We start from the raw sequence: 16109 nt of genomic DNA on the forward strand, positions 1-16109 counted from the left end.
AGAAGCAGCATGGGATGAAGTCATGGAGTGATAATTACACATGGATCGAGATGAACCATAATCAAGTCAGAATGGTCATCACTGGGATAAATATATTTTAAATATGTTATACAGACCATCAACAAGTTCCTGCAATGTGGCAAAAAATTGTTCACTGAATATTTCAAAAAGCAGGTTAAATAGTGGGACGGCGAGGGTAACTTGAAAGATCCCACAATGCCTGTGGTATTGGGATATCTGGGAGGAAAGTGGGCAGGTATCCTAGGCTGGATAATCTTTAACTCCTATCACTTTCTCGGGTTCTACGTTTAACCAAGTCCGTGCCCTGCACAATAATAACGGCATCCACCCTACTGTACAGTGCCAGGCAGCACAGCAAGTGGTACTGATTTGTAGCCTGACGCTGGACTCTGCGCGGTCAAAAAGTCGCTTTATCGCTCCATTTCCCAGCCTAAACCTAAAGAGGCAGTCTTGGCATAAGAACTGTATGGTGCAGCGCAATGCAAGGTGAACACGGTCAGCAGCTGCCAGGATGCAGATGATGGCAAAGCAAAACGATACCTGAGCTGGGCAGAATGTTCTTGTCATCCAGGTAGAGTTTATAGCCATAACGGTTCTCCAGGTGCGGCTTCAGGATGAAGTGTGCAAACTTCTTGTCATCGGTGCTGCTTGAGTAGGAGACATAGGCGTCGTACAACTTTCCGTCTGCACCACAGATTCATCGGGTGAGAGCGGAGGGAAGGGGAATAATAAATGAAACAGCATCAGCATTTCTCGCCATGTCTACAGCCGACAGCCAGAGGTGGAAGGGAAGGTACTAACTGAAATACTTGTATCTACAAGATCGGGGTATTTTGCTGTTTTGGATAAAGCAGCACGGTTGCCATGATAGTCCACTTGAATGCATGGAAATAAAGGTCAACAAGCAAAAAAAAAAATTTTTTTTAAGGTGACATCTTTTTATTGGACTAACAATACATTTCCTGACTCGCTTTCAGGAGTTATACTCTCTTCATCAAATCTGAAGAAAGATGTGCCAAAAACCAATCAATAAATGTACTAAAAGTTAGGACAATAAAAAGGTGTCATCTTAATTTTTGGGGAGGGTGGTATATGTACGTATGTGTAGTTCTTTGACCTTTATTTCCATGTATTTCCATGTATTTCCATGTATTTGACGATTTACTGTCGTCTATTTATATATTTATTTATACTATTCTATTTTATTATTTATTTTATTACATGTTAGTTAATTACACTTTTATCTACTTTACTACATGTTATTTATTATATATTTACTACATGTTATTTATTATATATTTTCACGTTATTTGATCATTCACTGTTGTCTACTTAATATATATATTCCTATGTTCAGAAACTCCGTTTATTGTAACGCCTCACCGCGATAGTTTTGTTTTATGTAAACCGACCTGATTTGATATTTTATCAAGAATGTCGGTATATAAAAATGCTAAATAAATAAATAAATAAATGTATTTGTTGTTTTGGTAACCAAGTCTCGGGCTGATGCAGTTTGGTGCTGTGCATTTTCGATGCACTATTTTTACTCCTTATACAGTAAGGGGTAATAGCGCGTGGAAAATGTGCGGCCAACCCCCCTGAAACTAATAGCACCCACAACATGCAAATGCCTGTTGATGAGCCTATTAGTTAGTCCCGCGCGATCCAGAAAGTAAAATGTGCAGCCAAGCTGCACATTTTACTCTCAGAAATTAACGCCTGCCTTTGGCAGGCGTTAATTTCGGCCAGCATCAGGAAAGTGTACATAAAAGTAGAAAAAACTGCTTTTCTGTACACCCTCCGACTTAATATCATAGCGATATTAAGTCGGAGGGCCCCCCCCAAAAAAAATCGTAAAAAAAAAAAAAAAATTCAGCCCACGGCTCGCGGGTTGGAAGACGGATGCTTAATTTTTGCCAGCGTCCGTTTTCCGAACCCGTGGCTGTCAGCGGGTTTGACAACCGACGCCAGTAAAATTAAGCGTCGGCTGTCAAACCCGCTGACAGCCGCTGCTTCTGCCAATAAAGAGGCGCTAGGGATGCGCTAGGGATTACTGCGGGCCCTCATTTGAATACTAAATCGCGCGCCCAGGAGAGTGGCCTGGGCACGCGTCGGGAGAGCGGGCGCTCGCCTCGGAGTGTCGGCTCTCCCGCGCATTTTACTGTATCGGCCCGTCTGTAACTAACCCTCATAAAATATAACTTTGCATATACCCAGCACTGCCCTTGATCCTATCTTTCTAGAAACAGCAACAATTTAAGCACATGAGACAGTTTTTTAAAAAAAAGTATAAGAACATAAGAACGTGCCATACTGGGCAGACCAAGGGTCCATCAAGCCCAGCATCCTGTTTCCATCAGTGCTCTAAAGAGCTTGTTGATAGTCCAAAATCTAAGTGGATGGACTACTTGGGTCTTTTTCTGCTATCATTTACTGTGTTCCTATGTTTCAGTGTAGCATCTTGAACAAATGAAAACAAATTGAACTCTAGTAGCTGGTTACATCCAAGTTTTTTTTTATGGCACTAATGTATTTACATTTTACACTAAGAGCCAGTAACTAATTCTAGTTTTTTTTACAGTACTGCCTATAGACCTGGTTATACACAGCATGAACATGTCTTCTTTTTGTTTTTTAGCAGAGGTTTAACCCTCCTGCTTTGACAATAGTCGACATTACATCATCAAGTGCCCCAATGGAATCAGGTAGCAAGGTGTTAACCTCTCATTCAACAGGATTTCAGTTTCAGCCAAAAGGGCAAGAAGCTACTGCCCTCAGCTCCCAGCTCAAACCTTAGGATTGACTAGCCTATGATCCTACACAAAAGGCCGAGAAGCCATTTTCTTAGAAATGGTTCACATTAAATCCATGGCTGCCTGGGTTCCTGGCTAGCTGGAGTGTATGGTAGGCTATGAATGCACTTTTATATCACAGCGAGCTTTGGAAAGACAATTTGAATATTAATTAAAACTAGTTTGACCTGCATCTTCATCTCAGGGGGAGGCTGCATGAGGTGAGGTGGGGGAGCAAACTAGTTTTTATTAGTATTCAAACAATCTTTCTAAAACACACCATGATAAAAATGCATTGCCAAAATACCCTTGAACATTATGGACAAAAAGACAGCCAGTACTAGCTGACCAAAAAATGATTTCTAGTGCTTGTCTAGGCTGGTCAGCCTTCATGTTATATATCAAGAGGCTTTAATCAGTTAAACAAATGTATTACACTCTTGTCAATACTGGGAGTTCTTGAGGGGTCCTTAACTCAGATGAAATCTAGTCATTCATAGGAAAATTGGATTAGACATTTGCTAAAGTATTTGGGGAAAATGCCCCCATAAGCATGAGGCAGAGTGAAGTCAGCCAAACAGCTGCATTTTCTCCGACTGCAACGATTGGCAGGATAAGATCAGTCTTACCGTTGATCTCAACGTCTCCATACTTGTCCCTGTACCAGAGCAGGATGTTCAGCCGGCACTTCACATACAGCAGCGTTCCCACCAGCAGCAGCAACAGGACCACGACGGCAAAGAGCACAGCCTCCACGTGACCAGCTTCCTCTGCAAGCAGAAAGACCGATGGGCACAGACACATGCTGACGGCAAAAAAACCTGAATTTGCTAGGCTCAGGAAGACAGCAAAAAACCTGAATTCGCAAGACTTAAAGCCTGATTTACTAGGGCTATTTTTTTCCTCATTATCTGTCTATGAGAATAAAGCTTCATGAATCAGGTTCTTACTGTGGTGACTGGTGAGAGAGAAGAAAAAATAGAAATTCTTGTTCTAAAGTAGCAGCCCCCTTAAAACAAAAATGTACACAGAGAGCAATTTTCAGACATTGTACATGGGTGAACATGGGATTACTCCCATAAAAACATGGTTTGAAAATGGTTTATTCCCCTCAGAATGGGTAACGTACATGCACACCGATACATGGAGGATAAAAGGGGCTGGATTAGGTCATGGATTTCCACACATTTACTTTACAAAAGTTTGGGCCTGCAGTGAAAGGAATGCAGGTTCTTTGCCCCTCTTTTGAAACAGGTGCAGACAGTTTCCCTTTGAAAATTAGCCTGCAGTCCTGCGGGTTCAATGTGCCCATGGAGCTTCAAACTAATGGAATTGCTGCTGAATCAGAGGAGAGTGCAATCTGAGGAATCCAATGGATTGCAAGATCCAAGGCAGCAGGATTTTACCAGTGGTAAATCTTGTCAGAGGAATCAGATCAATTTCTTTGATTAAGTGACCAGGGAGTTGGATCAAGGGAGGTCTTTGACACAGTCCCGCACAGAAGACTTGTAAATAAACTGTGTATCCTTGGTATGGAACCTAGAGTGACTTGGTTAGAAACTGGCTGAGTGGGAGGTGACAATGGGAAGTGATAAATAGTTTTCACTGAGAAGGGGGTTGTTCCTAGAAGTGTGACTCAGGGATTGGGTCCTTGGAATGGTTCTTTTCAACATTTTTGTAAGCAACATAATGGAAGGGTTGTTGGGAAAGGTTTGATTTTAGACAATGATACCAAAATCTGTAACAGGGTGAACAGCCAGGAAGGTGTGGAAAACATGAGGCGGGATCTAGCAAAGCTTGAGGAATGGTCTAAGGACTTGCAGCTAAGTTTTAATGCTAAAAAGTGCAGAGTAATGCATTTAGGATGCAAAAACCCAAGGTAAAGGCATAGTATTGGAGGTGAAAGTTTTCTACACAGAAAGGAAGAGTGAAATCTGTATCTGATGATCTTAAGGTAGCCAAATAGGTGGATAACGAGATGGTAAAAGCCAGAAAGATGCTTGGCAGCATAGGGAGAGGAATGGTCAGCAGAAAAAGAGAGGTGATATTGCCCCTGTATTGCTTCTTGGCGAGACCTCATTTGGAACACTGTTTTCAATTCTGGAGACCGCACCTTCAAAGATATAAATAGGATGGAGTCAGTCTAGAGAGTGGCTTCATTCTAAAGCATATGGGGATAGACAAAGATCTAAACGTGCACCCTGGAGGAAAGGCAAGATAGGGGAGATATGATAGAGCATTCAAATATCTCAAAGGTTTCCATGCACATGAGGTGAGTCTCTTTCAGTGGAAATAAGACTCTAGAACAAGGGGGTTATGCAATGAGGTTGAAAGGGAGTAGACTCGGGAGTAATCTTAGGAAACATTTCTTTACAGAGAGGGTGGTGGATGAGTGGAACAGCCTTGCAACAGAGGTGGTGGAGACAAAAATGGTATCTGAATTCAAGAAAGCATGGGATAACTACAGGGCATCTCTAAGGATGTGATGGGAATCATAATGCTAAATGAGTTGGACAGATAGGCAGACTAGATGGACCATACAGTCTTTTTCTGCCATCATGTTTCTATGTACATGTGTTAATTTGAGCAATAATGCATGTTATTGCAATTATGCAACTTAGTAAATAGACCTCTATGTCAGAAGTCTTTTATTAAGCTTCTGATGCCACCCTGTGACCATCCCATTCTTCCAAATTTGTAAAGTTAGCCAACAAATTGTTTGCCCCATATATAATTCTTCAGTTTGCTCCTAGAGTTTAATGGTGAACACAGATTCAAAATGGTGCACCAGCCTATGCATTATGAGGCTTCGTATTGCAAATGTGTGCATGAAGCACCTCAATTTGCTTCTAAATTACAATATTCAGCACTACCATTGATGACTTCCTTTGGGGCTCGGAAAGAAACCAGTTGAGTCAGTTATGCAACTGTGTAACATGTTTCATTTTGTTAAGACAGCAGTGGACTACAGCAACTTGGCCAGGTCTGTGTGGAGCTGGCATTATGGTAATCCCCTGATGCAAGATATGTGTAGCTAAGAGATGAGGAAAATCTACAGCACGCAGATAGTAAAACTAAGCTGAAGTAAATCAAGCTAAGTCTACTTCTTATGTACAAACCTACCACGCTGCTGCCATAACTTTAGCTCATTTACATCTGGAACAGGAGAATCTTAGCCTAAAGCCTTCTTGGAATTATCGTATTTTGGGCGGTGGCCCTGGTGACCTATATTCCAGTCTCCTGTCCAGCAAGTGTGAGTGTGTCATAGATAATATGCACTGTGGCCTCTGGGGAGGGAGGAGGCTTATGCTGAAGAAACCTGCCTTGCTGGTGTTTGAGAGCTGCTGAAAGATCCAGCCTGGAAAAAGAATTTCCTACCGTTCCTGCTGCAGCAAGGGGTAACAGGATCAGAAGGGCTAAAATGAAGATAAACGTTTTAAAATGGTGAACTCTTGTTCAAAATGAAATACTTTGGAATAGCACCTAGATTGCTTTTCTGCATGGTGTTTCATAAGAGTGGAGGAGTGGCCTACTGGTTACAGCAGAGAGCCAGGGGTCACATCCTACTTCTCTCACCCATGCTTATTATGATCTTGGTCAAGTCCCTTCACCCTTCATTTCTTCAGGTACAAAGTTAGGAGTATATTTACTAAGCAGCGCTAAGAGTTTAATGTGCACCTGATATGACGGCCGGCTAGCACCATATGTTCCTAGATAGGGGCATACCTCGTGTCATGGTTTCCCTGACCAGGGTACATCACCCCAGGACCAGGACAGGGCTGCAAAATAAGGCAAGGTCCAGTCTTCCACCTAGCTAGCCCCCGCAGGTTGACCCTTGGTTTCTGGGGGTCAGTAGGTCTCTGCAGTAGCAGTACATCATGGTGAGTCCTGGTTAAACTGGAACAAGGTAAGGTTTGGTACAGGAGCTGGATGAGGTACAGCAGGAGCAGGGTTGGATTGGATTCTGGAGCTGGACACAGAACAAGGACTGGGGCTGTGATAGACAAGGCAAGGTAGTGAGCACAGCCATGGAAAGATAAAAGCAAGACAGGATACTGGGCAGGACCCTAAGCAGGAACTGGGATAGAGATGGAACTGTGGACAGGATACTGGTACAGACAGAGAGTTGTGGACAGGATAATGGAGACTGTACTTGTCTGGTCTTGTCGTGCCCTGCCCAGTGCGGAATTGGGCAGGACAGATTAGGCCAGGACCAAACAAGGACAAGGCAAAACAACACAGAACAAGGAATGTGGAAACCTGAAGGCAACAAGGCTGGAAGCCCATATGCCACTAGGCTATAGGCCCAAAGGTCCCTAGGTATAGAGAGAGGCTTGGATAGGCCACAAGGCAAGAAGCCCAGAGGCTACAAGGCAAGGCCTAGGATAGGCCACAGAGCAAGAAGGCCCAGAAGCCACAAGACTTAAAACAAACAAACAGCAGCCAGGTCAGAGATCCAAGAGTGACTCCATGAAGAGGCAAAGGTGAATAGGTGAGACTGGGTTAGAAAGGGCTGGAACGGGTGTGGTGCAAGCAGTGAGAAGGAGCTTGCAAGGCTGGAGATTAAGCTTGCTGAGGTCCTCTGGTGGAGAGGAAGCTGCACCACAGAAGGCCAGTGAGGAAATGGCTTGGATAGCTCTGAATGGAGTTTAGTGGAGACCTCTGCTGGCGAGGAGGTGTTATAGCCAGTAGACTCAAGACACGGTGAGTCTGTGAAACAGGCGAAACTGTGACACCTAGTATGATGGACGGCTGGAACTATGTGTTTTCATTTAATTATTTAATACCTTGTATTCTGCGATTTTCAGTATTCATTGCAGACAACAAATCAAATATACAGTAAAATGGACAAATCTAGATAGGGGCATAGCTACTATGAGGAACAGCCAGTGCCATTTTGAACTGAGCAAGCAGCCAGCCCAGAGCCTGGGTTCTATTAGAGCACTAAGTATACCGGGGGGATGGGCTAGGTTGGGTTAGGGGTTCAGGTGGATTGGCAGGCTGCTATTGTAGGAGGGGCGCATTTGGTTTGGGATTTTGCCTTTATTGGGAAGGGAGTTTGGGTAGGATGTGGAGCATCACCATGTGAATTTTAAATATATATTTTCTCAACTTTTTCACTTGTGACCCACCTCTAGATGGTGGGGGGGAGGGTAGGCAGAGGTCTCTCAAGATTCCTGGGTGGACGTTTAAACATTGGGAGGGGTCTTTAGGGCTGTCATGGCCCTTTAAGTAGATGGCAGCCCCCGGTGAAAGGCCATTGTGTGATTTTTGAGAAAGTTTCCCTGCAATATTTAATAAAACTTTACCCTCCATTGCCTCAGGTACGAACTTAGATTGTAAGCCCTCTGGGGATAGGGAAATACTACAGTACCTAAATGTAATCTGCTTTGAAGTGCTGAAAAAGTGTGAAAAGCGGAATATAAAAATCGAAATAAATAAATAAATATATTTTTCTTGCAGAATTTTTCCATGGGGGAAAATATTGCACAGTTTTCAAAGCTGCAGAAAAATATCACGGGTTAGTAAAAGACCTCCTTAGATTGTAATAGATTGTAAACCTTATGAGGCAGGGAAATACCTTCTGTGCGTGCACTCGACTGGAGCTCAGGTTAGGAAAGGCAAGTAACTAAATCCAAACTTCCATCTCAGTTAATGGTTTGTTCCTTTTATGCCACACTGGATTTTACTGATATACATTTATTATTATTTTCAAAGACTCAGTGGCAGTGTGCTGCCATGCAGAGGACTAAGGTTTGATTCCTGGGTTGATTTTCTGCTTCCTGGATCCACCAGGGCGGGAGATACTGCAGAGACAGAATTCACAGCCCCCGGGGGTTGGAGGGTGGGGAATCTCAGCCACTGCTCAACGGTGACACCTACTGAATGGATTCAATGTATACGTCTACCATACTCTGGAAGGAGCCGTGGTCCTTGGTCTGTGGCACCTGATCAAGGACCGTCACTGTAATAGCTGGGCTAGGTAAAAGGCCGATACAGTACAGTGTGCTCTGGCAGAGCGCACTGTTAACCCGCGATTGGATGCGCGTTTTCGACGCTCTAGCTTTACCCCTTATTTAGTAAGGGGCGAAAACGCGCATCCAAACCCCTCCGAACCTAAAGCGCCTGCAACATGCAAATGCATGTTAATGGCCCTATTAGGTATTCCCGCGCGATTCAGAAAGCAAAATGTGCAGCCAAGCCACACATTTTACTTTCAGAAACTAGCGCCTACCCAAAGGTAGGCGTTAATTTCTCCGGGCACTGGACTTTTACTGTTTCGGCCCGTAAGGGATTATAAAACAGGGGTAATTGTGAATGAAGGCTCATGGTGCTATAACCAGGCAAAGGCTTACTTTGACTGAACTGAATGTCCAAAGAAGTAGGAGGAAATCTGCTGGGCTGGAAAATTAAAAGAATTCACAAACCATTTGAGGATTAAATTGCTGGAAACAGAGCTTTCCTTACACAGGGAAGTTCTATGCTGAAAGGAAAACAAGGAAATACATCTGGGGATTTATTAAAAGTACATTTCCTTGCTGCTCAGCACCATGGTCAGCTCCCATGACAGACAGGTGTCCACATCAAAATTAATATTAATTTTCACATTTTTGAAACATGCTAAAAAGATGTAACTTGCAGACTGTAGATAATAAAAAGGCTGAATCTCTGCATGCTGATATAAAAGTGCCCCGGTAGGAACATAAGAACATAACATAAGAACATGCCATACTGGGTCAGACCAAGGGTTCATCAAGCCCAGCATCCTGTTTCTAACAGTGGCCAATCCAGGCCATAAGAACCTGGCAACCTGGCAAGTACCCAAAAAGAAAATGAACCCAAACTATCCACCTATCATAATGGATCAACTGTTGCATTGCTGATGATCCCATATTTTGTTTTTTCCTGAATTTTAGATAACTAACCAATGATGCTATTTTCAGCTTTGTAATAGTTTATTCCTTGTTTTAGGAGGGAAACTGTGCATTGTAATTTATTTTTGCAGACCTGCCAACAAACTCCAAAAGACCTTTCTCCAAGAATACTTAGCTTTGTATATCATACGTTTACAAATAATATTATTGCTATCAAATTACAGCAGGGTGAACCATGCACAGGTAGATACAAGGACTTATCAAGATCACGCAGAGCATGAGCAGAGAGGAAATCTGACTTGACATTGAAGGGGACTGTTACATCAGCCATGCTAGTCTGGTAAGATCACAAGCAAAGAAGAACAAGCCAAGTCAGAAGCACTCATTTTGTTTTGACCCAATGAAGGCAGTAAGCTACCTAAAGCTAGTCAAGAAATGTATTAACTTAGTCCAATAAAAGGATATCACCTTATAATTATTTTTTTTTTGTTTGTTAACCTTTATTTTTATGCAACCTGCAAAGAGAAACTGACCAGCATGCAGGACTGCTATTGCTCGTAGAATCAAAGAGGCCCAAGGAAAGTGAAACCCAAGAAATGTTTTTGGCATCCAGGGACAAAGAAACGCAGACAGAAGACGAGAGGGAGACAAAGCAAGAAAGCTTAATGAGGTAGAAACACAGCCTCCCGTCCTTGGAGAGAGTCAGACAGGGGTATCTCAGGAGAAGGGGCATGAGCTAACCTGTTCTGTTCAATGTGAAAGTGGCGGTCGTGTTCTGTACCAGGCAGGTGAACACTCCGTAGTCCTCACGTCCCGTGATGTTTATTTCTAAAATGCTGGACAGAATCTTCTGGTATCCATTAATAGTTACCCTGCGGGAATACAAAAGATGATCAGAGTTATCATTGTACAAAGGGTACAAAGTGAACAAGAGACTTATAAGGACACAAAAAGCCTGAACTGGCATGAGGGGGAAAAGTAGGCATGATTCCAATCTGGGAGGACAGAAGAGGCCTGTGCCAGTATCCCAACACCGTACAAGGCAGTGATTCATGAGGACACAAACAGGAGCAGCCCATGTTGGCTTCTCATGCCTGTGCAGGCTTCTCCTCACTGACACACACTTCTTGTCTAAACAGGAAGCAAGCATGCAGGAAGGAGGAAGGAGGAGCAGCAGCAGAGACCAAAAGCCCCCACTCACTGTGTCCCTGTGCTGCCGGCTAAGCTGCTGCTCCGTCCGGGAGTGCGGTGGCGGAAGGGATGTCTTTGGTAGGTGATGGAATGGGATTGAATTGGGCTGCACCAGACCACAGTCACTTCTCCATCCTGTAAACCTTTAAGTAATTCTTCTAGTCCCTAGGTTGGGAAGAACCACTGTCTAAATTAATCAGACCCTATTTTGAAAAGATTTCCCATTGGCTCGCAGTAAAATTCTTTTGAAAATAAGAGCAGTGAGTTAGCATCGTGTCTCTGAAGAGTACTTTGGGCAGTGAACTCTCTTGCACACACTGCACCAATATGACATGCACTAAATACACATTATATCCCTGTATTGACATCTTGATATACGTTATTCAGGAAACAGCCAAAGGCCTACCTGTAGTGTTTACCCTTGCCTTTAGAAACTAGTTTGATCTTTATCTCCCTAGGCTCCTTTTGTATCCCCCCTCTGGGCAGTAGTTTGACCCAAGGGAGTAGCACTGGGATATTAATTACATTTGTTCACCAGTTAGTGGTGGCTATTGATCTATTCACGATTGCCATCAAGTATGCATACTTTTAAAAATGTTGCTGAGAACATGAGCTGTACTATTTTATTTTAATGTAACACTTTTTGATATGTTCAATGTTGCTGTGATTTATTGAGATTTTCTTTGTTTATTTTGTTGATGTTTTAGTATTGTGAGTTAATTTTATTTGATTTTATTTCTGTAGATTACAGTTTATGGATATGGATTTAACTGCCTAGAACTGTCACTAGAGCAGTATATAAGTATTTTAAATAAATTATTTATACAGCACTATGCACACTGTATGTAACAAATATAGCACTTACTTTTTTCTTTTTGTAGATTCACATTTTTCCCTGTTTCTTTTCCACCCTCTGTGTCTTGGTCACCTCCATAAAGCATGCATCTTTGCTAGCCTGAGGACTAGAGAAAAATCTCCTCTGAGAGGGCCCAACAGTTCCACTCATTGGCCAGAAGGGGGTGCCACAGCAATTGTTTTGAGATCCATATTCAAAAGCCATTTGGAGGATAATGTAATGTTATCCATCTGAATGGCTTACCCAGTTATATTTAGCCTTTATCTGGCTAAATTCTAGCCAGCTAATAAGTTAGGAGGCTAGAATTTAGCTGGATAAGTTAGGGGCGGTCCAAGGGTATAACTGGGAAGAGTTGAGTTAGCCAGCCAAGTCTGGTCGAATCAAAGAGCTGTCCTAAAGTTAGCCAGCTAACTAATACACGGGCCGATACAGTAAAAATCACGGGAGAGCGGGCAAGCGCACAGGCCACTCTCCTGTGTGCGAGATTCAGAAAAAAAATGTATTCAAATTAGGGCCCGTGGTAAAAAGAAGCGCTAGGGACACTAGCGCATCCCTAGCACCTCTTTTTGGACAGGAGCGGCGGCTGTCAGCGGGTTTGACAGCAGACGCACAATTTTGCCGGTGTTGGTTCTCAAATCCGCTGACAGCCACGGATTCGGAAACTGGACGCCGGCAAAATTGAGCGTCCGGTTTTCAACCCGCAGCCGCCGGCCCATTTTAAATTTTTATTTTTTTTTTATTTTTGATTATTTTTAACTTTTGGGACCTCCGACTTAATATCGCCATGATATTAAGTCGGAGGGTGCACAGAAAAGCACTGTACTGTATCGGCCTGTAAGATAGCTGACTATATGCAATAGTGTGGCTGCACTGTTGAATATGCCTCCAAAGTCTGCAGGATAAGATTATCTAGCTAACTTTGCTATCCAGACTTAGTCTGAATATAGACCTCTTTATTTTTACCCTGTATTTCGAAATAATTCTAAAGACAGCTTACAGCATTATTAGTATTCAGGGACAATGGGAGATAACGTGTCTTGATCAAGATCACAAGGAGTGTTAGTGGGGGAAATGGGATTTGGTTTGGCTGGTTCTCAGCTCATTGCTGTAACCAGTATGCAATACTTTCCCCAACAGCTAAAGCACTTCCACACAAGCTGTAATGTAAATCTTGTATGGTATTTCAGGCCAATACAGTACAGTGTGCTCTGGTGGAGTGCACTGTTACCCCACGATTGGACGCGCGTTTTCGACAGGAGAGTGGCCTGTGCGCGCACTGGGAGAGCGGGCGTTCACTCGCTCTCCCACGGACTTTACTGTATAGGCCCGTATGTTAGCAAACCCAAATTCTGCAGTAGCAAATTGTTTTTTGTTTTTTTTAAATAAACGTTTTTATTGATATTTCTCATAAAAAATGTACAACACTGAGAATGGTGGATTCCTGAACCATCCTCAGACCAATTACGCCAATATAGGAATCAAAAACACAACCCCAAACCTCCTTCTACCCCTGCTTTCCCTCCCCCCAGGTGACTGCAATAGCTGCTACCTGTGGTGACATAAGAGCTCAGATGCTACAAACTCAGAGCAGATTACGGAGAAACCACTAAAGTAAACTGCGTTCCCAACAGTCTTAGTTTAGATTATTTAATCTGATATATTGACTTTATACAATAGTCAACGTGGCTCATGTTAGGAAAAAGACATACAATAATTCAATAACCTGAAATGTACATATATCAAATAACATAATACAACAAAGCCTCTCCAAGGAAAACCAAACTGGAAAAGCTCAGAACTATGGAACAAAAGAATTGTAAGTGCCCGTTATCTGGCATTTAATGTCTGACTAAACAGCCAAGTCTTGATCACTTTCCTAAATTTTAGATAATTTACTTCTAGCCAACCTTAAGCGATAACGTTTTCTGAGGGAGGATTGGTAGCTAAATACAAGCTGATTCCAGTCTAATCTCCTGAAACCTGAGAAGTTCTTATTGGGAACAGCATAAAGTTCTTGATGGCTAGTAGGAGAGAAGATCAAATACCGTATATTCCAGATGGCCCCTTTGAATAGTTTTAAAAGCAAGACATGACCTTTTGAATTTAATCTGACATGGTACTGGTAAGTCAGTGCAGATTTTCCAGAAGAGAAGTGACATGGTCATATTTTCTAAGCCAAAAGTCGATTTAGGTGCCGTGTTTTGTAGTAACTGTAGGTGTCTAATCTAACTTGAGTGACAGCTGACAGGCAAATCTTGTTAAATGATGATGCTACGATCATCTAACTGAGACCAAGGAATAGACCAGAATGTATAAATCCTGACGGTTGCAGATGCCGGATGTATCACAAAAAAGGAGGTTCTCACCAATGCAGAAATCTGGTGAGACACAGTCAGTCCCTTATCAAATTTAATCCCCATTTCTACTGCTTTATGGATGGCTGGCATTGAAATCTACCCGAGGGGAGTAGACAGAATGTCCCTTGGGCAGATTTCATTGCCTGCCATACATAAAGCAGAAGAAAGAGGTCTGCCAAAAAAACCCACCCTAAAACAGACGTATCATAGTCTGATCTTGTAGACATTCTGTGATCTTTGCTTACTGATGATGATTTTGATGGTCAGGTTTTCTGGATCCTGCCATTATGCCCATCTAGTAATAGAGTCCTTTCTATGAGTACTTGTGTGATTAAGATCCTTAGGGTGGAGTTTGGTGGGTTAGGTTGAGGAACGGATAAGTTCCTTGTACTGTTGTATCCTTTTTGTTGTATGTTTGTAGATGATAATGGTAATCCACTCTTGCCCTAGCTGTTATCTGTGTTCCTGCACCCAGCAACTGACTCTGAAGCAGGTCAAGCCCTTTTCTTAAATAGACTAGGTCATAGCCTAGAACACAGCTATTTTGGAAGTGTCACCAGGGGCTTCACTATACATGAACACACAAGGCTTTGCCAGATGACTATACTGGCCAGTGAATCCCAGGCAGCAGAGAATAGGCCTCTGCTTCCTGATGTATCTCCTCCTCTCCCAGGCAGTGTACAGGGAATAGGAGGGGAAGGGGTGAGGCTACAGTGGACAGAGCAGAACAAAGAAGAGCCACTCTACTCCATAGTCCAGCCCTCTCCCCTCCTATTTCCCCTTTCTCCCTTTCTGCATGAAAGGAGCAGGAGGGGAGGGTTGAAGCTAGCGTGGACAAACAGAGCAGATCAGATTCCGATTTCTTTATTGGTGTGATAATGGGGACATGTGCTGCCAAGGTAATAAAGCAGTAAAAATAAACGGGGAAACAGTTACAAAATAGTGACAATAGTAAGATAAAAATTCAGAAGAATTCTGGTTTTGGTCTGTATTGTCCCCGGTCAGATTACATTTCTGGATATATATATTTTGCAACAATAGCTGCTCTTTCTCCCGTTTGCCTCAGATATCAAGTTTTTCCTGTTCACTCTTTTGTGGTAAGTCTGCTTTTCTTTGTTAACTCTGGCACACATGTATGTCTTATGCAATATCTTTATATTTTGCATAATACAGGAGGAAACATTTTTATTTCTGTTTCCTTGGACTTTCCAGTTCAGTTTGTCTGCGCATGTCTGTGATCACTTATTCATATCTGAAGTCTGTCTCTGTTTTCTATGTGGGACCAAGGTCAGGTATTCTGCTAGCATGTAGTTGCTGTGCAGAGGTCTGTAGCAGTCCTGTTTTCCCAATAGGGGGTTATCCATTACTGATAAATTTGGATTTTTAGCCCACCTTTCCAAATAATGTTTATAGCATTTTTAGAATTCAGGTGCACCAAGTTCCTTCCCAAAGAACTTATATTCTAAGTGGGTACCTGAGGCAACAAAAGATCAGACAACTTGATCAAGGGCACAAGGAGTATCAGTGGGGGATGTGGCGCTTGAGCATGGGTTTTCCTGCTTCTCGGACCATTGCTCTAACCACTATTTCGCCAGGGCCGGTGCAAGGAGATTGGGCGCCCTAGGCACCTTCAGCCTTGTGCCGCCCCCCCTGTCGTACCCCCGATCGCAGCCCCGACTCCTCCCCCCCCAAAAGAAAACTTAAAAAATACCTGGTGGTCCAGGTGGGGGCCCGGGAGCGATCTGCTGCTCCCGGGGCCTCGGCTGCCACTAACCAAAATGGCGCCGGTGGCCTTTAGCCCCTGCTATGTGACAGGGGCTACCGGTGCCATTGGTTGGCCCCTGTCACACGGTAGGGGCTAAAGGCCACTGGCGCCATTTTGCTTAGTGGTAGCCGAGGCCTCAGGAGCAGCGGATCACTCCCAGGCCCTCCGCTGGACCACAAGGGGGGAGTCGGGAGGGTGGCACGGTGAGGCGGGGGCTGGTAGAATTTTGAAAGGGCACTTTTTGCCCTT

At 43.3% G+C, this 16109-nt stretch overlaps 1 protein-coding gene across 4 annotated transcripts in view; it reads right to left on the bottom strand.

The window, feature by feature from the left end:
* The window catches only part of LOC115079304 (single Ig IL-1-related receptor-like), a 65229-nt gene that overhangs the window by 14384 nt on the left and 34736 nt on the right, over window positions 1-16109 (bottom strand). For all 4 annotated transcript variants that reach the window (XM_029582728.1, XM_029582729.1, XM_029582730.1 and 1 more), the window contains exons 4-6: window positions 10433-10563; window positions 3446-3586; window positions 562-705 (exon numbers count right to left, since the gene is read on the bottom strand). In XM_029582728.1, coding sequence (XP_029438588.1) covers window positions 562-705; window positions 3446-3586; window positions 10433-10563 — 416 coding nt within the window. The remainder of the gene's footprint in view (window positions 1-561; window positions 706-3445; window positions 3587-10432; window positions 10564-16109) is intronic.

The sequence above is a fragment of the Rhinatrema bivittatum genome, chromosome 17 (assembly GCF_901001135.1).
Source record: "Rhinatrema bivittatum chromosome 17, aRhiBiv1.1, whole genome shotgun sequence".
NCBI classification, from domain to species: Eukaryota; Metazoa; Chordata; class Amphibia; order Gymnophiona; family Rhinatrematidae; genus Rhinatrema; species Rhinatrema bivittatum.